This window comes from Zingiber officinale, chromosome 1A, assembly GCF_018446385.1.
Source record: "Zingiber officinale cultivar Zhangliang chromosome 1A, Zo_v1.1, whole genome shotgun sequence".
Classification (NCBI taxonomy): domain Eukaryota; kingdom Viridiplantae; phylum Streptophyta; class Magnoliopsida; order Zingiberales; family Zingiberaceae; genus Zingiber; species Zingiber officinale.
The window spans coordinates 60541108-60563900 of NC_055987.1; the positions used below are offsets into that span (position 1 = coordinate 60541108).

Below are 22793 nucleotides of genomic sequence, written 5' to 3' on the forward strand. Positions count from 1 at the left end.
GAATTGATTTGAAGCTGCATCTCTATGGTTATTCAAGGTTCCTTGCATATTTTCACCATATATAAAAGTATTGATTCAAGTAAAAAAATGCAAATAAGAATTGTATATGCATAATGTTAGATAATACCTTGTTCAATTGAATGTTGATCTGTGTGATTTGTACACATAGCTGATGGTTGCATATCAATCTCAGTTTGAAGTTTAAAGCGAGATTTCCTTTTAGTTCGACGCTTAGGAGCCATTCCAACTACAAATAATAGTTAGTTACAAATTATAGAGTATAGTTAGTTAAACATGAAAAAGAAGTACATAACACCATATATCATTAATAAACATAATTAAATCACAATGATAAATAAATAATGACATGCCAATCACACATTAATGATAATCATTCAATCATCATATAAAAATCCATATTTTACTGTTATTACAATGATAATTAAATAAACATAAATGCATGAACCAGATAAATTTTCATCACAAATCGGTATCAATTTCCACTCCTACAACATCATCTTGAATCCAAACCACTTCTTCATGTTCATTGTAGTCTTTAGAATTACGAATATTACTTTGAAGATATGTATCAACATCTGTCATAGGCTGCATTTTATGCTTTGCTCGTGCATCAGTGGTGATAATGACATGCCAATCACAATCAATTGGATCTTCCACATAAAATACTTGCATAGCCTGAGATGCTAAAATATAAGGCTCATTATGACGCCTAATATTTTTAAAATTTGCTAACACAAAATCATCCCCATCCAATTTTAATCGTTTGCCTTTGGAGACCCACTCACAGTCAAATAACACAACTTTTCGACCTCCTCCATAGTTTAACTCAATCACATTTTGTAAAATCCCATAGTAATCAAGTTCACTTAATACTGGATTATGATCTCTTATACTTGAATAACTTGAAGTAGTTGCCCTAATAGTTACACCACAATTTTGAGTCTTTCTCTTACGTTCCACTTCCTTTGTATGAAACCTAAATCCATTTGAAATAAATTTTTCATATCGTATGCCAATGGCATCCGGGCCTCTGGCAATTAATCTCAAATCACTTGACACTGGATCATCTGCTGGAAGATTTGTATCTTCAATCTATCATACAACAAGTAATTAATCAATCATATTTGAAAATAATTATAACATATAGTTTTAATAACTATTACAGCACAACTTACATGACTGGTAAACCATGAGAAAAACATTTCACTATGTAAACGCTCAATTTGGTGTGGTGGAATATGAGAATGAATTTGATTCAGAATTCTTCGATGTTCACTAAAAAAGAAGAATAATAAATTTATAAATAAAGATGACTTAAATAGTTATATATTTAAACACATGATTTATATATAAAAAAACATACTCTATATAAGATTGGACGTGATGACAATTTGATAATACATATTGATGTGCCTTCTTTAATATCTCAATGTTAAACTTAGTTGCAATGGCCTTTCCAAGTGCATGACCTGAGTAGTTGAACACATTTAATGCAAATGTAGAGTCAATATTTATATCATCATTTCTTGATGTTTGATTAAATCTTGTCTCTACATAATCTGCTAAATATAAAGAGCAGAATGTTAAATATTCCTCAGCTAAATACCCTTCAGCAATAGATCATTCTGGTCTACTTCTATTTCGAACATAAGACTTTAATATTCCCAAGTACCTTGTGTCAAAACACAATAATTTGTATTATTTATCTAACAAACTATTTTTGAAAAAATATCAATAAGATTTGTATAATACCTTTCAATTGGATACATCCAACGATAGTAAACTGGCCCAGCAAGTTGTACTTCAGTTGCCAAATGAATAGTTAGATGAACCATTATGTCAAAAAATGATGGAGGAAAAATCTTTTCCAATTCACATAGGATCACTGCAATATCTCTCTTTAAACGAACCAAATCTGTAGGAGAAATTACTTTACAACATAACTCTTGAAAATATCTGCTTAATCTAATCAAAGGAATCCGAACAGATTTAGATAAAGTTTTGCGTAGTGCTACTGGCAATAATTGTTGCATCAAGATGTGATTGTCATGACTTTTTAGACCACTTAATTTGGCCGGTTTCATTTGAACACATCGTGATATATTGGATGCATAGCCATCTGAAACTTTGATTTTTTTTAAGACCTTGCAAAATATATCCTTCTCTTTTTTCCCCATTGAAAAAGATGCGAGAGGTAAATAAACTTTATTTGATCCTTTCTCAATAGGATGAAGTGATGATCTTATCCCCATTTCTTGCAAATCAAGTCGTGATTTGAGATTATCTTTCGATTTTCCTTCTATATTCAACAATGTTCCACAAATAGATTCACATACATTCTTTTCAATATGCATAAGGTCAAAATTATGACGTATTACATTATCTTTCCAATATGGTAAATCAAAAAATATACTCATTTTTTTCAATTGAATGACAAAGCTGAATTATCATTAACTGTTTTTCCAAAAGTAAATTTCAAAATTTTCAACTCATTTATCACCATGTCTCCTGATAGTATAGGTGGTGGTCTTCCATGCTCTTCTGTGCCATCAAAAAATTGAGCATTTTTTTGAAATACATGATCACTATTTAAAAACCTCTGATGACCCATATAACAATATTTTCCACCATGTTTTAACCATTGTGAATGTGTAAATTGATGACACACTGGGCATGCAAGTTTTCCTTTAGTACTCCATCCGGATAAGTTTGCATATTCGGGGAAATCACTTATTGTCCATAGTAATGCAGCATGCAATTGAAAATTCTGTTTAGTTGATGCATCATATGTTTGAACTCCTATCTCCCATAAATCCTTCAAATCTGCAATAAGAGGTTGCAAGTAGATGTCGATGTTATTCCCTGGAGCGGATGAGCTAGGTATCAATAGTGACAACATAAAGTATGGTTGCTTCATACACATCCATGGTGGAAGATTATATGGCATTAAAATAACTGGCCACGTACTATGTGTCACACTCATATTTTTGAATGGATTAAATCCATCTGATGCTAAACCAAGTCTTATGTTCCTAGGATCCTTTGCAAATTCTGGGTGCTTATGGTCAAATGTTTGCCAAGATGGAGAGTCAGCCGGATGCCACATGTAACCATCCTTTGTACGGGATTCAGAATGCCATCTCATATGGGATGCTGTTTTGGATGACATGAACAAACGTTGTAATCTAGGCTTTATTGGAAAATACCATAAAACCTTACGTGCGATTTTCCTTTTCTCACCAGTAGGATCATTTTCAGATGTTTCCCATCTAAGCTCACTACATATTTTGCATTGGATTCTGTCTTTATCCAACCTCCAAAACAAAGTGCAATCATTAGGACAAGCATCAAACTTTTCGTAACCAAGTCCTAATTACTTCATCATTTTTTCTATTTCATAGTACGATTTAGGTAAATCATCCATTGTATTTGGAAATGCTTCTCTCAATAAATTTGAAAGCATATCAAAAATCTTGTTGGTTATTTTCCCTAGACACTTCAAGTGAAGCAAACGATAATAAATGCAAGTTTTGAGAATTTCTTACAACCTGGATATAATTCTTTTTGTGAATCATCAATTAATTTATAGAATTTCTCCGCCTCTCTAGTTGGAATCTCCTTATCATTTTCAAATGCTGATGTGCTGATAATACTATCATTATGCTCTGGAATCTCAAATGCCTCGTAAACTAATCCTTGCATATCATCTGCATCCTTTCGAGATTGGACAAAATCAAAGTTTGTAGATGCACTATAAGCTATTTCTCCATGAGCTACCCAGTGAGTATAACCTTTGATGAATCCATCAACTGTCAAATCATCATAAGCAACCTCTCTTAAAACAAATATACCAATCTTACACCGCACACAAGGGCATAAAATCATTCCATTTATGTTAGCATTAGAAAATGCAAATTGTAAGAAAGACTCAACTCCATTTCTATACTCCTCAGTTTGTCTCGGTAAAACCATCCAACTCTTATCCATAACGATTCTAAAAAAAATTATTGAAATCAATTTAACATTATGATAAATTGTTAAATTATAAAATGCATATATACTAAATTTAACATTCATAAATAAAGAACTAAGTTACAAGTGAAATTCAAGTATAAGAACTATAGACCACAAATATAGTTTAAATGAAATTTAAAGAGACATGGGATAAGGCTTTACCAATCAAGAATGAAACATCATCACTTAAGATGATACAATAATATATGGTATCTCATAATTTACCTCACCTAAGAATAATACACAGTACAAAAGAAAAATATACAATACAAAAAAAAAAAGGTAACAAGGAAAGACCTTTAAAGCTTAAGCTTGATCTGGTGTCTTTGACTAAAACCTCCACTCACCTCACAGCTTGCTTCTGCTCCTGCAATTGAGGTTTTAAAGTTCTCAGAATTCCCTAACACTTGTTGATCAATGACAAGGAGAATGGTTTGGTTAATTTAAGGGTTTCCAGCTTTAGCCATATCAAGAGAACAAATCAATTTTTGGAACTTTTTTTTAAGTTGTTGAAGAAGCATAGAAATGAGAAAAAGCTTTCAATCAAAAAGAAATGTACAACATTGTAAAATGACCAGCATAGTTGATGAAGAAAAGCTTGTCTAGCATCTGATCTTAGTTGTTGAAGAAAAGCATAGTTGATTGAAGAAAAGCTTACAATAAAAAAGAAAGCAAATTCTGATAGAAGTGCATTGTAAAGTAAGAAGAATAGAAAATTCCCAGAGCAAATCTAACAATAGAACGATTATAATATGCTATCAACTATACATCTTCTAACAATTAAAATATATAAATACTGGGATAATAGCAGTTTTGGTTAGATATATACCCTTTGCAGGTGCTTGATTTGCTGTAGTGAAGTATCTGAAGTAGGTTATGTGGTGTTACTGCTGGCTGTAGGAAATGCTTTCAAGATTGCAACAATACTAAATATAAAGTTCTGATTGCAACAATAATGGTGATCATAAACAATTAGCTTAGCGCATGATAAGTTAACAAACTTAGAGTTCTTTTAACAAATAAGTATGTCAAACCTAATACTTAACAAAGAGTTTTGATTGCAACAATAATGGTGATCATAAACTTTGAAACATCATGACTTAAGAGGATACAAAAATATATGGTATCTCATAAGCAAAATACACAGTACAAAAAAAATAAAGGTAACAAAAAAGAAAGCTTGTAGTTCCAATTAGATCATATTTCAGAACCATGCATGGATTAAACAAACTCTAAGTAATCATTTAAAGATTACTTGAAAACGACAGAAAAATGTATTGAAATTGCATCAGACACCTCTCCAAACTACAAGCAATGCAACAAGGAATTATTTGTATTGTTGGGGAATCAATCAGTCTTACTTTCATGGAGGTAGGGTTCGGATTGAAAAAATTAACAGTACACAAAAACAAAAGGTAACATGTAACAAAGAAATACCTTTAAAACTTCAAATTTCTTAAACCAAAACCTCCACTCACTACTTCCTTCCGTAAACCTAAGGAATCACAGAGGAGGCTGTGCTGTGGAGGAATCGTGGTGGAGACGAGCGATGGAGGCCGACGGTGGCGGCGACAAGGATGCGTGAACGTGGGTGAGAGGAGCGGTGACGGCGAGAATGGGTTAGGGAGGAAAAAGGGTGAGGAGCAGCGACAGAGATGATGAGTGTGGGGGAGAGAAGTGGCGATGACAAGAGCAGGTTAGAGAGGAGAAAAGGAGAGGAGGTCGCGGTGCTTGAGTGGATCTGAGCGGTGACGGCGAAAATTAGGGATTTTCGGCAAGAAGAAACAATCGGCGCTAGCTTGAGGGAACAGAAACCTCGCGATATGATCGGGCAAAAACACGGCTGTGGAAAAAAAATACACTAATGGGGTTATATTTAAGTATGTTATATGATGACATTATTAAATTTTGTCATCATAGATGATCTAAAATGATATTTTAATATTTAAAAAAATTCCTTTTGATATATGTCATTATAAATTATTTATAATTACACTAAAAATTAAATGTCATAAAGAAAGTGTCATAATAGATCATATTTCTTATAGTATATATATATATATATATATATATATATATATATATATATATATATATATATATATATATATATATATATATATATTTAAAATTATATTTGGTCAATAATTTAAAATTTTTAGATTTAAATAATAATGTTTAATTTTTTATACATTAAAGTTAAATTTGATTGGACGAAAATTTATTTTCATCATAATTTTAATTTTTTACTAGTCAAATTATATTTGGTCAATAATTTTTAGTTTTTTTTTTAGATCTAATCAATAATTTTAATTTTTTATAGATTAAAGTTAAATTTGATCATTTTAATTTTTTTTACTCATGTTAGTTTTGATTGATAATTTAAATTTTTTAATATTAAAGTTAGATTTGGTTGATAATTTATTTTTATTTTTTTTTATTAAAATTTGACTCTTAATTTTTTATTTTTTACTGATAAAAATTTAATTTAATAATCAAAATTAAGTTTGGTTAATAAATTAAAAAAATCTCATTGCTTATACTTAATTGATATTTTTTTATAAAATTACTTTTGAAAGTAAAAAAAAAGGGTCACACAACAATAATTTTTATCATTGTGTCAAGACTTTTCTTTATTGAAGTTAAAATTAATTAATATTTTCTTTAAAAATATATATTAATGGTATTATAATAATTTATTACTCATTGTCAAATTAGTTAACATAAATTATTTTTTATTTTTTTTAATTTTACTAATAAAGAGGTGAGGTTTGACACATGATAAAGTTATTGTTACGTGATAAATAATCATTGACAATATAGAAACTGTTCTTTTAAATTTTATTAATAAAATAAAATATCTTTACTAATATTTTTAATATATATTTTTAAAAAATATTAATGTCTTACTTTTTTTTTTCCTACCTAGGACCTTAGGTGGCAAGGGCCTTAGGAATAGTTGAGACGACCCTAAGTGGGATCTCTTGCTTAGCTCATTATATCTTTTTAGGAGTTGTGTCGTTGATCGTCGGGCATAGTTAATAGGTAAATCATACGACGGGAGCTTCCACTACCGTGTCAGGGATTTGTACGCCCTGTTAAGGAATGATGTCAGAGATTCTTTTTTGACATGTCTTTTTATAAGACAGTTAGGAAAATGTGCACGCGCCTTGTGAAGCATGGATGTCTATTACTGGAGTACTATATAAAGGAGGTCCATACACCGATGGAGATATACATTATTTGTGCTTAGGCTCTTGTTGTTGTTACAGTTTTCTTTGCCGTTTCTAATATTCCGATAACTAACTTGAGCGTTGAAAGATTAACATCGAGACCCCTTTCCTATTCAGCACTGACATCCTTAGTCTTACAAAATGGATCGAAGTTTTCATATGATCAACTACTGAACCACGCTATTTTGGAACAAGATGACTTTATTTTACTAATATGGGACACAGTGTTGGAGATAATTTCACCTGCCACTGTAGCAGTTGCATTGTACTATCTGTTTTCGACCATCATTGCTATAGATAATTTTTCTGATAGTAAAGTGCCCTCCATAGCTGGTGGCAAAAGACGAATACGTTCATCCCAGTGCTTCCGTCAATTTATCCCAGGTCAACATGAAGGAGGTAAATCACGGGTGGCTACTAGCCTTTGGAATAGTGACTAACACATAAGAGAGACATTTACCTCGACTTTACCGAAATTCAAATCTTAGAGCTCATCGCGCTAAAGCCTTCTGTGTCCATCGATCGTGGCGTTCTGTTCCATTTCGTCGTTTCTCCTTTATCTACCTGCTGCTCTAAAAGAAATATATATTATTTTTCTAAAATATATTATTTTAAAAAACCCAACGCCTGTCGGTCAATCGATATATATACAATATACGCCGTGGACTCATACGCGCTGCGCAATCCAGATACCTGATTTAATAATTTTTTTTAAAATAATATTATATCATGAGTATTTAAAATTTTTAGTTATGAATATTATAAATTTAAAAAGAAATCTCAATTTTAAAAGAAAAATTTTACACTCAAATCTATTATAACCTAACTTTTAAATTTTAAAATCTTGAACCCTAAAGGTATATCCCATTAGTATTTTAAATTTTAAATTATATATATAATTTTATTATTAAATAAATTATTATTTTTTAAAAAATTATTATTTAAATTAAATAATGGTTATAAAAATTATTTTTTAATAAACTCATATATTATTAATTCAAGATCAAAATAGTGGGTGCACGAGGGCAATGGTTAGACCTCTAGGATTATATTGACAGTTAATCATTTTATAGGATTGGAACTACTTGTTTAACAAAATCTAGATGACTAATTGCTTGCATGGCCTCTACGCCCTTCTACCACTACAATTGCGAATCCCCCTTGGCCGCTGTTGCAGCCTCCCTCCTACATCGTTGCGCCTCTTCCGGCAGCACCGCCACCCTTCGCAAGACTCGCCAGCTCCACGCTCTCATCCTCATCGCCTTGCCCTGCGACTCCCCTCCCTTCCTATTCAACAACATCCTCTCCCTCTACGGCAAATGCTGCGCCCTCGGTCACGCCCGCAAGGTCTTCGATGCAATTTCTCCACGAAACCTCGTCTCTTACAACGCCATGATCGCCGCCTACACACACTCGAGGTGCCTCGCTGGTGCTCAGTCCGCCCTCCGACTCTTCCGCGAGCTGTGCCTCGTCGGCTTGGGGCCCAGCGCCTCCACGCTCTCCAGCCTCGTCCGAGCTTCGGCGTCCTTTCAAGAACCGCTTCTTGGTCGCGGCCTGCACTCCAAAGTCGTCAGGTATGGTTTCCCTAACAATGTGCGCGTTCAAACTGCGCTTCTCGGGATGTACTCCGACAACGGAAGTCATGAAGCTGTCGAGAATATCTTCTGGGAAATGAGCGAGAAGGATGTTGTCTCTTGGAATTCGATAGTCCTCAGCAATGTCAAAAATGGTAGTGTCGAGCAAGGCTTCCAGCATTTCTGCCAAATGATCCGGACTGGCTTAATGCCTAATAATTCCACATTTTCTATAATTCTAAATGCTTGCGGGAAACTGGAGGATGGAAAAAGAGGGCGCATTGTCCATGCACAGATGTTAAAATCAGATATCAAGCCTGATATCCTGTTGCAGAATGCACTAGTCAACATGTATGCTTGCTGCGGAGACATGCCGTCTTCTGCATTGGTTTTTGACAATATGGAGAAGCCAAACTTGGTCTCATGGAACTCCCTCATTGCTGGTTATTCTGATTCCGGTGAAGGCGAGAAGGCCATGAAAGTTTTCATCAAGTTAGAGGATGTGCCTTCTTATAGAGGATCATACCCAGATGACTATTCCTTTGCTGCAGTTATTTATGCTACTGCTACTTTACCTTCTGTATGTTACGGGAGGCCTCTTCATGCACAAACTATAAAGTCAGGGTTTAATTTAAGCATATTTGTAGCAAACACTCTAATCAATATGTATTTCACAAATGGTGACTCTGATTCTGCTCAGAGGCTGTTTGGTTTCATATTGATTAAAGATGCAATACTTTGGAGTGAAATGATCGTTGGTCATTCAAAGTTGGGTGAAGGCGAGCTAGTTTTGAGATATTTTTATTTAATGCTAAACGAAGGACATAAAATTGATGACTTTTCTCTCAGCAATGCATTGGGATCATGTGCTGATCTTGTAGTGCTGAACCTAGGGCAAATGATCCATTCTCTGGTGGTGAAATCTGGATATGAATCAAACATCTGTGTTTGTAGGAGTTTGATCGACATGTATGCTAAAAATGGTATTCTTCAAGGAGCTGACTCTATCTTTTGTAGAATACAGAATCCTGATTTAAAATGCTGGAATTCAATGATTGGAGGTTATGGTAACATTGGAAACTCTGAGCAGGCATTTAAGATGTTTAATTCAATGGTAAGGAAAGGGCTGCAACCTGATCATGTGACTTACCTTTCTCTGGTTTCTGCTTGTAGTCATTCAGGCCAAGTGGAGAGAGGAGGATTCTACTGGTTTTGCATGTCGGTGGATGGTATAGTTCCAGGTTGTAAGCACTATGCTTGCATGGTAAATTTAATAAGTCGATCGGGACTATTGCAAGAAGCCAAGCAGTTCATCTTGGGATCACCTTTTGCTGGGTCATGTGAATTATGGCGAATCTTATTGTGTTCATGTGTTATTTTCAGAAATTTGGAAATTGGTGCACATGCTGCACAACAAGCTCTAATCATAGAACCTGAGGACACTATGACCTATATACTCCTTTCAAATCTTTATGCTTCTGTTGGGAAATGGGATGTTGTTAAAGGAATTAGGAAGAAGGTCAGAAGAGTAATGTTAGATAAGGAACCCGAGTTAAGCTGGATTGAGAGAAAAAATGTTGTACATGTGTTTTTTACTGATGATGAATTTCATGAGCATATCGATGAGTGCAGAAACGAACTACTTAGATCATAGGGTAATTTATTGGGATTAAATTGGTCACATTTGCAGCTCTACATCAGTCTGATATCTTAAAGAAAAATGACCTTGTGCTAGCGTGCTCGCGCCTTGACTTTTAGTTTGACCTGGTTTAATTTGAGTTGTGAGCAGGAAGGGCTGATATTGATGTTATCCAGGCCATCCAACAATGGTTTACTCACCTGTTATTGCTTAACTCACAAGGTTTCATTAATAAGATGAATTTGTTAAAGAAGAAGAAATGTCAATCCTACTATCCTCCATTTCCTTCTCTGGATTGAGGTAGTCATTTGTTAGCTATTAAAGATCATAAGGAAGTATAATCAAATGCTGACCTTTCTCAAAGATATATACATTTGAATGTCACCAAGGTCCCTTCTTTTCATGCATTGTATTCTTTTTTTCATGTCAAACAGATGCTAATCAAACTTTTTGTTTTGCCTGGAAAGGATAGGCTCCTGATTGTTGATCTGATTCTGCTGCATTGAAGATGGCCTTAAGTTCACTTATGTGACAACTTTGTTCGTTCTCCATGCTAAGCTGAATCTAACATCAAGCTTCTGCTTTTTCTCCTAGAATTCTTTTCTCTATGTTGAGTTGGTTCTCACACTTCTCAATGCTCCCTCTTGATTTCTATTGTGATTTCTGTTGTCAGCTGAACTTTCCCTTGATTTGACATTTTGAATAAAGTGGCGTTTAGGATATCCCAAGTCCTTTTCTGGGTCCTTTTATGTAGCAATCATCACTCAAAGTGTGCAATAGAGGAATGCTTGATCAAAAAAGACAGTGACCGCAAGGAATTGGAGTCATTGCACAAAGAATAACATGAAGGAGACAAGGACTATACATTTTGGTGTAAGTGATCTTGCAATATGAGTATCCTATTTTTGTTTAAGATGATTCATTTGTTGTAGTACACTTGTACACTTAACAAATGGCATGTTAAAACAAACTAATTAGTATGCACGATGCACTTCTTTTTCATTTTAGATACTAGATATTCACCATGCCATAGTACTAGTCAATAGACTTGATACCTTATTAGGGTGCCTTTGGTTTGTTTGTTATGAAATTTCCTAATGGAGGTGATATCTCATGTAATGTAGTTTGGACTTTCCTAATGATGCAAATAAAATACACCACTTTAAAATATATCAATCTATTAAAATAAATCAATATAGGGCCTAAAATATTGTTTTATTCTACTTCGACATTTACTCCTAGTATATCTATTTTGCTTGTCGCCATGAACCATGATAATCCAAAAGCCTGCATTATATTATTCTCTTCATTCAAGAAATAATACATTTTATATTCATATAATCTCTTATCTCTTATGGATTGTCATTGACAACTGAGAGGGACAAAATCTTTCATGAGATCATTGATTAAGATATATAATTCTATTTCCTAATTATCGGTTGAGGCACACAACTCTTCCTGAACTCATTGACTAAGACATACAACTCTTCTTGCATCTATAAAGCGATATCACAACTCAATATTTGTTCATAATCTTGGATTTGCTCATCTCACCTCACCCACCACGTTCTTCCACTTATTGTTGATAGTACTTCCCTTAATTAGGTATGCCGTTACTTCCCTTTGATCATCTTTGTCATCCTAATTCTTTTATATTACTTTTGTCTTATTTCTTCTTCTAGCCCCTATTCCCTTAAAAGAAAATAATAAACAAAAACTTTATGCTTCTCTATTCTTGTTTCCACACTATCAATCTAGCTCCCACTATCTCTTCCCATCTCTACATATGCCCCTTCCCCATATTCTTCAACCACAAAGTCTCCATCCCGCTTTTTTTCTTCGATCATAACATCTTTAGTTTCCAACTTTAGCAATATCTATTAGATATCTAGTTTTTTATGATATTTAAATTTTCTCATATTAAATTAGATCTTTAAGAAATTTTAGACAATAAAATAAGTTGAATTGAATTGATAAATTATACTTTGGGTATCAAATTGAAGTCGTATTGGGTTCGGATCGAACCCATCTAGTAGGCTTGGTGATTAAAGTCACGTAGGTTCAAATCAGAGTCGATTTGGAATTGTTTTGGTTAGTTTACGATTAAACTGAATTTCTAAGTGGGGATAACCTCATTTAATACCGGGACGAATTATGTGATTTGTTAAAGAGTTGAGGAAAATATATTTTCTCTCCTCTCTCTCCCACACATCTCTCAACCTCACTTGAGATCGTCACACACTCTTTTCCCCTTTCCTTCTTGTTGGCATTATTTGTCATTTCCTCTCTCTCTACCTTCGTGTGCATGGCAATGGTAGCCACTGCTCATTGTCTAGCCCAAGCCAAGAGCAAGCCACCATCGCAACCTCTTTCTCTTCCTTTTTCCATCCGTCTTTCTTGTTGTTTCACAACACCCAAAGCCACAACCAATAATTTGATTATACCATTGATGTTTATCGAATTAGACAAATTTAAATGTAAGTAATTAGTTAATTGGAAAATTAAGATATGATAAATATTACTTTAATTAAGTATTAGTAGATTTTGATTAATAATATAGATAAAAAATGATTAATAATATTTTTTTATTAAGTTATAACAAAAACTATTAATTTATATTTAAATTTAAGTTTACTTTATTTGTAGTTAATTTATGTAAATTAGAATTTAATTCTTATAATTCATTAGTAAAAAGCTAATTAGTATTATTTAATTGATAATATTTGTTTATGCATGGAAAGTAATACGTGTACTTTACAGCCAATTAATAAATCCCTTCTAATTATTTGAAGTATAAGTTATTTAAAACCCATCTGAATTATCTTGGCACTCTTTGAAGTTTTGAAGCATGCCAAATTCACCACGATTTGGTGCTAGAACCATTCTGTTGGAACAATATTATATACCTGGGCCATCAGTGCATCCTTATAGGTTGTATTTTATTCATCTTAATTATATTTTATTTTATTATTGTAATTGATATTGGTTCGATAGTTGTTGTAAAGTAGAGCATGGTAATAAGAATGAGTTTATTTTATGAGAATTAGACTGAATTTATAGGAATTAGGAACAAATTGTTAACTTTTTTTATTATATACATCTAATACTTTTTGCCAACAATGACACAGGGAGGCTTTGCTTTTTTCTCTTCCAAGAAACCTAGGCCCTCTTATATGAATGAATCCAAGAAGAAAATATCTTCTCTCCTGTATTGATGGACACTAATCATGGCCATAAGTCTAATACATCTAAGGAGATCTGGGCGAAAAGAATGTCTGCATATTGCATGCTGTTGAATGAAATCATGTAGTGCATTACCATGTATAAGTTTGATAAAACTTTTTACTAGTTGTTGTCCATATTAGTGTTTTTTGAAATTAAAGCTTCACATGTTTTGCAGATTCTTAGAAATGTATATCATCGTCTATATTTAACTAAATTTTATCTTATTTTATCGTTGCTAATTAGGTTACTTTGGTCTCTGTCTTTGTCGATTAATGAATATATTTGTCATGCTCTCACTTCTTAAAAAATTACAACTAAACAGAAAAATTGGATAAAGGCAATTGTAGGGTTTGTTGCACTTTTATTATTGTTCTCATTAATCTTTCTAGGTTCACAATTCTTCTATCCTCATTTGTCACATGAATCATCTGATTATTATGTTATACCTGATTGCAGCAGACTGGTACATGGGTGTATGTCTACAAGCAGTCTATTGACCAAAAGAAAATAAATTTGCCTATTGCATTGAGATCATTGCTTGAATGCCCTCAAGGGAATACTAGGGCACAGTCCGGGCGTGCTTATCAGCATATGGAGACAGAGAATGGTTTTGATAAAATTGTTCATCATGAATCTGGCTTAAAGCTGCTTTGCTGCCACTTATACAGTGGGCTGAGATACAAATACCAAATCACGTCCACAAAGATGCATCTGTTTTTTTGTATGTCACAGCTGGAGTTCATAGATTACCTAGTCCTGATTCAGAGTGTCTTCTTGACAAGGCATGGGCAATTTTAAAGAACTCATCATTGTTTTTGCAGAAGAGACAGGATTAGGATAATATCTAGCATGGAAGAAGCATATTATGGATGGATAGCTCTCAAACATCATATGGGTCTATTGGATTCTTTCTTGATCTAGGTGGTTCTTCCTTGCAAGTTATTTTTGAGATGGATACACCCACACATGATGATACAAGTGTAAGTTAGAGGATTGCTTCTTCTAGTCACCATCTCAGTGCTTATTCTCTGGCAAGGTTTGGGTTGAATGATGCAGTTGATGAGTCCGTGGCCCATCTTTTAAAAAAAACTCGTGAATTCAAAACCTGATTCTAATGGTAAGTTCCTCCTTAAATATCCTTGCTTGAATACTAGCTATAGGGAGGAGTACATATACATGTTATTGCTGTATGTCAGTTAACACAAAAGGAAGCCCTTTAGTTGGAGGGAAAACCATGAGCAAGAAGAACACCAGTATAGTTGTAGAATTGCTTGGTGCTCCTCAACGGAAAAAAAATGTAGTGCTCTTACAAAGTTAACAATTAATCAGTCTGCATGGTCTAATTTGAGTTCTGGAATTGATTTGTAAACTTAAGGCCTGTTCTCTCTCTGATGGTTTACCAGCCACATGGAAAGTACAGTGCCATGTCAGGCTTCTTTGTTGTTTTTCAGTGTTTTTTAAAACATGGGAAGATGCAAAAAAAAAAAAAAAAAAAAAACAGTGTTGCACCTCAACCTTTTATAGGACAATATTGCTTTAGGACTCCTTATATTACATCCCTTTTGAGTGATGGTTACACATCAAATATATTAGTGCTTGAAGCATTACCTGGACTCTATGGGTTGCCTCGATAGAGGCCGGGCAAGAATTGTCCAAGATGGTTGAATTGCAAAGCTACAAGTTACTGCACAGTGACATACAATCAGCTATTCTTGTTGTAATGAGTGTGATCTCAATTATACTACTTTGTTGTACACTATCATGTGTAAGCAATTGGCTGCCGCAATTTTCCAAAGATCATACATTTCATTTTTCGGAAGTAAATATGGAACGAACCCTGGTTTCAATTTCCCTTCTTTCAAATTAAGGTGGAGTCAAACTATATCAGGTTAGCTCGTCACTTTTGATAGTTTTGGTCTTTTCACATTTTATTTATTTATTTATTTATTAACCTGAGGTGTGATATTTATTCTCATTTATTGTTTTTATTCAACTTTTCAACTTTGATTGTTTTGGCCCTCACATTCTTTGAATTTTTTGTTGATATGTGGTGTAATGTTTGTTCTCATTTATTGGTTATATTAAAGACAAAGTGTTGTTAAGTTATTCAATGTTTTAAAGTTGCAAGAATTAATAGTTGTATGTGGGCATTAATTACATTATGGAAACAACCTCTTGCAAAAAGCAGGTAAGGCTCCGTACAATGGATCATTCTCTAGGAACCCGCATAGCGGGAGCTTCTTGTACCGGGCTGCCCTTTATGTGGGCGTTAATTACATTAATCCACACTAGTTTATAGTCTTTTTGATCTAGCAACAACAAGCCTAAAAAGCTTGGCAAAGGTGTAATCTATGAAACAAAAGGTGATTACGCTCACCCTGAGCGCCCTTCATTGCCAACTCCATAGCAAGATGAAAGGAGGTAAATCACGTACTGAAAGACCTCCTAGGTGGGAGGACATTTAATCCTCAGGGGAATGACCACGCTCGAATCAATCCTGTCCAACGAAGCAACTCTGCCACTCGAGTACCAACTTTGCTACACCGTGAGGACGACAAAGGTGTAATCTAGATCAAATAGGAAGTTAATTCACTAAACAAGATAGGACATTTCTTTCTAGAAACAATTTAATCTTCCCTTAATTTATCTACTTTCTCAAAATGCCTCATACACTTTCAAAGTTGTCATTTCACCTCAAAACTCAAATTTTAAAATCCTTATCAAAATGCACCCCCTCCTCTATGAGCATTTTAGATTAACCAATTATGCATAGTGCACATGACAAGTATAGCAAGTCAATTTTTAAAAATTGACGCCTCTCTAGTGATGTTGACAAACTCAAAATATTCAAAGGTTTTTAGTTTAGAATCAGTTTGTGCCATTGTCATTGTAGATCAACCACATTTTCATCAAAATTATTTTTTTTTTCTTTTAAAAATCCTGATATGCCATCTAGTGGTGTTAGCATTCTCATAGTGGCCAAAATTTTTGAATTTTTGTTTACTGCAAGCTAATTTTTAAATTGATTTGTGCCTTTAGAACCCACACAAAATATTTTCATTAGAATAAGTTGTTATGAGCAAACAAAATCTTAATATGTCTCTTTGTCTCTTTGGCGGCATTGACAAATTTAAAGTGGTCAAAATCAACTTAAGCCATAGAAAATTCCATTCTAAGTTGATTTGCAAATAAGCTTGCATCAAATGTTTTATTAAAATGAGTTTTTTGGGTGAATTTTTTTTGATATGATTTTAAGTGGTGTTGACAAACACAAAGTGTCTAAAATCTCTAACATTTAGACCAGAAGTTAATTTGTAAATTTCGTGGTATATTTTTTCATGTGCATTGCACATGAATGGCAAGTCCATTGACATAAGTGGAAAAATAAAATTTTCACTTTTTTTTTTAAAGAAAAGGAGATAGTGACATATTGATGAGTCCGGTCAAATAATGAGAAGGATGTGACTGAGATTATAGTAGTGAATAAAAAATGTGATGAAAGATTTGAAGACATTTATTTTTAGTAACCTCTATAAGTCTCTCTTATTATTCCTCTTTCCCTTAAAATTAATGATTTTTTTTTCACCACCAAGAAATTAGACTTTTATTTCACCATCTTCATCGAGTGTCTTATTAGATTTGTTTTTCTATTTATGAGACTTTCTATTTTTTTTTTGTTTTTTTTTGATAATTTAGGTATCTAGGTCTTCGGCTTAACTAATCCTAGAGGTGGGCGACATTCCCCCAGTTTGTAAATCCAGAAGTGCAAGTGACTCCTTGGCCAATTAGCCAATGCCCCCATTGGAGCACGATGCCCTACAGTGCGCCGTAACTGGGATTCAAACCATGGGTGCTTGGTAAACTACTGGACACTTTGTCGTTGCACCATGCATGGGAGCATGAGACTTTTTATTTTGTATAATAGGTTAGGAGTCAAATCAATATTTATGTGCCAACTTGAGGTGCACTATTAATAGGTATAGTCCCGTATTTAAATATTCAATCATTTGTTATTATGTCAATCTAAAATGTATGGTATAATAATTATTTCGTTATCCTTCAAATAAATGATGGATATAATGTAATGATCCTAAGAATGTCACTTATTGTCGGTGTGTAGGCATGGCAACCAGAGATATTTATGACTATGCAAGTATGCAACTAGCTTAAATGGGTTTGAGTAGCAGTTAAATGAGTTTGAGATGGATTTGGATAAACTATTAGATACCATTAATAAATATGGATGAGTTTAGTGTCTCAGGTATTTGTTATCCAAATAAATTTAATTTATTTTATATAGTACAAATATACATTCTTAAAATGTTTTTTTTTAGCTTTATTACATATTAGAGTTGGAATTTTAGTCTCTCTAATTTGGGTACGAATTTTAGCCAAGATGTAATTTTACTGTATTGAAAAATAAGCTAAACAAGAATTGGAGAACTAGGTTTACAAGTTTATATGTTAAGAAAGTACATTGTGAACTTTATTTATTTATGTATGATTTTGTTTTTCTTTGAATACTTTGTTTTATCTCCATTTTTTTTTCAAATTTGGAAAATCTTTGGCTTTACATGCATGAGTTGTAAATTGATTTCAATTCCACACCCTCAGCAGATTCAATAAATCTTTGGTTCCCCAAGTTCTGTGTCAATTTGTTTGATGTTCTAAAATATATTTTAACTTATAAATTTAGTTTATGTGATATCTGTTGTCTTAAAATCCATGATTCGTTATCCTTCCAAAACACTTGCTTTTTGTTTTGACCAAGGTTTTATTACTGATCCGGTGTTAAGGATCGGGGGTCCATAGAGGAAGGGGTTAATGGCACGGGAGAGTTAAAGGTCCGGCCGAGCAGGGAGGAATCTCCTGGCCGATCGGCCTGGGTAGACCCCGGGCCGGCACGAAGACAGCTCGACCTCGGGTTGAGCTTCCGACGCTCACAAGCTCCTTTATAGAAGAACCGCTATGCCGAGTAGCTGAGCTGCTAGGCCGAACGACAGAACAACTAGTCGGTGCCCCATCCGAGTATGTGACCGATCGACCGTCTCACCCGGTTCGAGGTGCGTGTATACCCGGGCGCCCTGGAGGGCGAGCGATCAGCCCGACCGGCCCGGTTAAAGACAAAGGGCTTAGAAGAGGACAAAAGGGGCAGCTAGTGATATCATTCTCGAGACGTCTGCCACTGACAAGCAGCATGGTCGGCGGCCGGGCCGTACTAAGGATCGTAAGGAGGAAGTTTCCGCTGCCATGACAAAGATATGCTCGGACAATTGAGGTATGATGTCAGACATGTTTGTTTGACACAGTCATTCCAAGGTATGCTTTGAGGAACGTGCACACATTGGGAAGCGTGCACGCGCCTCTCTGGGGTTCTATATAAAGACCCCTAGACTTCGACGGAGGTATGATTTTTCTCCTTATTTAGTGTCTATTCTGCCTCTGTCTCTTCTTGCCATTGCCTGACTTGAGTGTCGGAGGGTCGTTGTTGGGAACCCCTTCCCGACCCGACTTTGTTACAGGTTCATCGGAGGCTACGTCGCTGCGAAGATCACCGGGGAGCAGCAGAGAGCGGCACATCCCTAGCTTCCATCGACTCAGTGCACGGACAGGATCAAATTGGCGCCGTCTGTGGGAATGCACCTGAATCCGAGCCAAGAAGATAGAAGAAGCTGGACGCCAACTCATGGTAACGCTCTCTCCCGAGGAGCTAGAGGCACTCATCCAAGCGCGAGCCGCAAAGATGGTTGAGCAACAGCAGAAGGCCCAAGCCGAAAGGATAGCGCAGCAGGCCGCCTCGGTTTCTGGAGGCCGAGCGGCAATGGAGGACCGACCGGAACAATATTCTACCTGGGCTCAGAACAAGGGGCAGACCGGCACACCAGGAGACGCGTCAGCCGCCCCTATTCCGTTCCATCGGGCACTGTTCCAGACTTCGTCAGAGCTGGGATCGTCCGATGAAGCACCCGTGCGGGACGCCAGAAAGGGGAAAGCGCCGCGCGCGGAGTCATCCCCCGAACGGGTCAATCGCCAGTTCTCTGAGGCGATCTTGCAAGACCTTCTCCCAAAGCATTACGCTCCAATATCGATCGGGGAGTATAATGGTGTAACCGATCCGGACGACCATCTCGGTAAATTCGATAATGCTGCCACTCTTCATCAATACACCGACGGAGTCAAATGCAGAGTCTTCCTTACTACATTGTCCGGTTTGGCTCAACGCTGGTTTCGGAGGTTGCCGGACGGATCAATTAAGAGCTTCAGAGATTTCCGAACGGCATTCCTCCATCACTTTGCCAGCAGCCGACGCTATTAGAAGACTAGTGTTAGCCTCTTTTCCATGAAGCAGGGGCCAAGGGAAACTCTCCGAGCCTACATCCAACGCTTCAACCAAGCAGTTATGGACATCCCCTTGGTCTCGTTTGAGACAATGATGCATGCCTTTACACAAGGCTTAGTCGACGGGGACTTTTTTTGCTCGCTCATCAGGAAGCCGCCTCGCGACTACGACCACATGCTGGAAAAGGCAAGTGAGTATATTAATGTGAAGGAAGCGCAGGCGGCCCGAAAGAAGGAAGCGCCGGGCGAGCCGCCAGCCCAAACCGAACGGAGAACACACATTAACTAGCAGCCGCCGAAAGGACCGCGTGCCGAGGGGATGAGGCCACCTCAAGATCCCAGGTCGCCAGCCGTTCGGCACATTGCGACCGACCGACCTCGATAAAAAGGCAAGGTATGGACGCCCATGTTTTGCAAAATCCATCAATCAGCCACCCATAACACTCAAAACTGCCGAAGTCTCCCCCCGGTCAGCCAACTTGAGCCGAGGATCTATCGTCGCCGGTCACCTTCACCGGACAGGCGAGCTCATCATCAGCACGCCGAGCGGCGAATAATTCGGCGTTCACCCGAGCGACACCATCATCAGCAGCAACAGCGCCAGCCAAGGGCCAGCCCCTGAGTCATCCACGTGCAAGCCAGACCGTCTGCTCGGGAGGAAGAAAATAGAAGTAATTCCGCTCGGGGGGAAATCAATATCATCGCCGGTGGGCCAACAAGTGGGAACTCCAACTGAGCCCGCAAGTCGTACGCCCGACGATTGGAAGTATATGCTGTGGGATGCAACCAAGAGAAGGCGAGCGGGCCGGCGATCAGCTTTGGTCCTGGCGACCTCGAGGGAGTCGAAGTGCCGCACGATGACGCCCTTATCATCCGGGCGATAATAGCAAACTACACTATTCATCGCATCTTTATTGACACAGGGAGTTCGGTCAACATAATCTTCAAGAAGGCATTCGACCAGCTCCAAATTGACAGGGCGGAGCTACTACCGATGACCACGCCCTTGTTCGGATTCACGGGGAATGAGGTTCAGCCAGTTGGTCAGATTAAGTTGGCCATTTTGCTCGGGGAAGAGCCACTCAGAAGGACGCGGACTGCTAACTTCATCGTTGTGGACGCTCCCTCTGCATACAATATCATTTTGGGCCGATCGGCTCTCAACGAGTTTCGGGCAGTCGTCTCAACTTTCCACCAGAAGATCAAATTCCCCGTGGAAGACCGAGTGGGAGAAGTTAAAGGCGATCAGTTGGCAGTGCGACGTTGCTATGTGGAGATGGTGCGAGCAGAGGCGAGATCCGTTCGGAAGGCCCTCGTATCGAAGTAAATACTATAACCGAGAAGCCGCCTACTTTTGTTTATGAAGAAAAGGAGGAGGTACAGATTCATCTGGCTCGACCGGAGGCCACAACGTTCATGGCCTCTGACCTGGAGGCAAGCCAGAAGGAGGAGCTGACCAGATGTCTCCAACAAAACCATGATGTCTTCGCATGGTCGACGCACGAGCTACCAGGAATCTCGCCGAGCGTCGCGCGGCACGAGCTATATATCCGGCCGAACGCTCGACCCATCAAGCAGAGGAAGTGGAACTATAGTGCCGAGCAGAACGCCATAATACGAGCGGATGTCGAAAAGCTTCTGGAGGCTGGCCACATACGCGAGGTGCAGTTCCCAAGCTGGCTCGCAAATGTGGTGCTAGTCTCCAAGCCCGACAACAAATGGAGAGTCTGCATCGACTTTCGCGACCTGAATAAGGCGTGTCCGAAGGATTTTTACCCACTGCCCCGGATTGACCAAATGGTGGATTCGACCGCCGGGTGCGAGCTGATATGCATGCTGGATGCATATCAGGGTTATCACTAGGTGTCACTCGCCCGGGAGGATCAAGAGAAAGTCAGTTTCATCACGGCGGACGACACATTTTGCTACAACGTTATGCCGTTCGGACTGAAGAACGCAGGGGCTACGTACCAGCGACTCATAAACAGGGTGTTCCGGAAGCAGATCGGGTGAAACCTAGAGGTATATGTTGACGATATACTCATTAAATCATTCCGAATGGCCGACCTCTGTGCAAATATAGAGGAAACTTTCCAGACACTACGAGCGTACGAGATCAAATTGAACTCGCTGAAGTGCCTGTTCGGAGCAAAAAGTGGCCGTTTCCTAGGCTACATAGTCACCGAGCGAGGCATTGAGGCCAACCCTAGCAAGGTCAAAGCGCTACAGGATATGCCGCTGCCCAGAAACTTGAAGGAAGTCCAACGCCTTACGGGCCACATAACAACACTATCCCGGTTCATCTCCCGGACGACCGATCGGAGCATGCCCTTCTTCAAGATCTTGCGTCGGGCAACCAAATTCCAATGGGATGAGGAGTGTGACCGAGCGTTCGAAGAATTGAAGTCCTACCTCAACTCATTACCTGTATTAGCTAAGTCATCTGTTGGCGAACCTCTCCGCATTTATTTCGTGGTCAGTTCAGCGCTAGTCCGGCAGAACGGCGAAGAACAGCCGGTGTATTTCCTTAGTCACATTCTAAAGGATGCTGAGTCCCGCTACACTGGTCTTGAGAAGCTTGCCTTCGCACTTGTTCTTGCCGCTCGAAGGCTCCGTCCCTATTTTCTGGGTCATACGATTATCGTCATGATGAATAGCCCCTTAAGCCGAGTTCTACTGAACCCTGAGGCGTCCGGGCGACTGATCAAATGGACCACAGAGCTTAGCAAGTTTGACATACAATATCAG

At 37.3% G+C, this 22793-nt stretch overlaps 1 protein-coding gene across 1 annotated transcript; it reads left to right on the forward strand.

Moving 5' to 3' along the window:
• The first annotated feature begins 8351 nt into the window (after nucleotides 1–8351).
• On the forward strand, nucleotides 8352–14778 carry LOC122025575 (pentatricopeptide repeat-containing protein At3g50420-like). Its single transcript, XM_042584406.1, has 2 exons — nucleotides 8352–11354; nucleotides 14166–14778. Exon 1 carries the CDS (start codon nucleotides 8388–8390, stop codon nucleotides 10494–10496), a length of 2109 nt encoding a protein of 702 aa, XP_042440340.1. The 5' UTR covers nucleotides 8352–8387; the 3' UTR covers nucleotides 10497–11354; nucleotides 14166–14778.
• Nucleotides 14779–22793: the final 8015 nt, after the last annotated feature.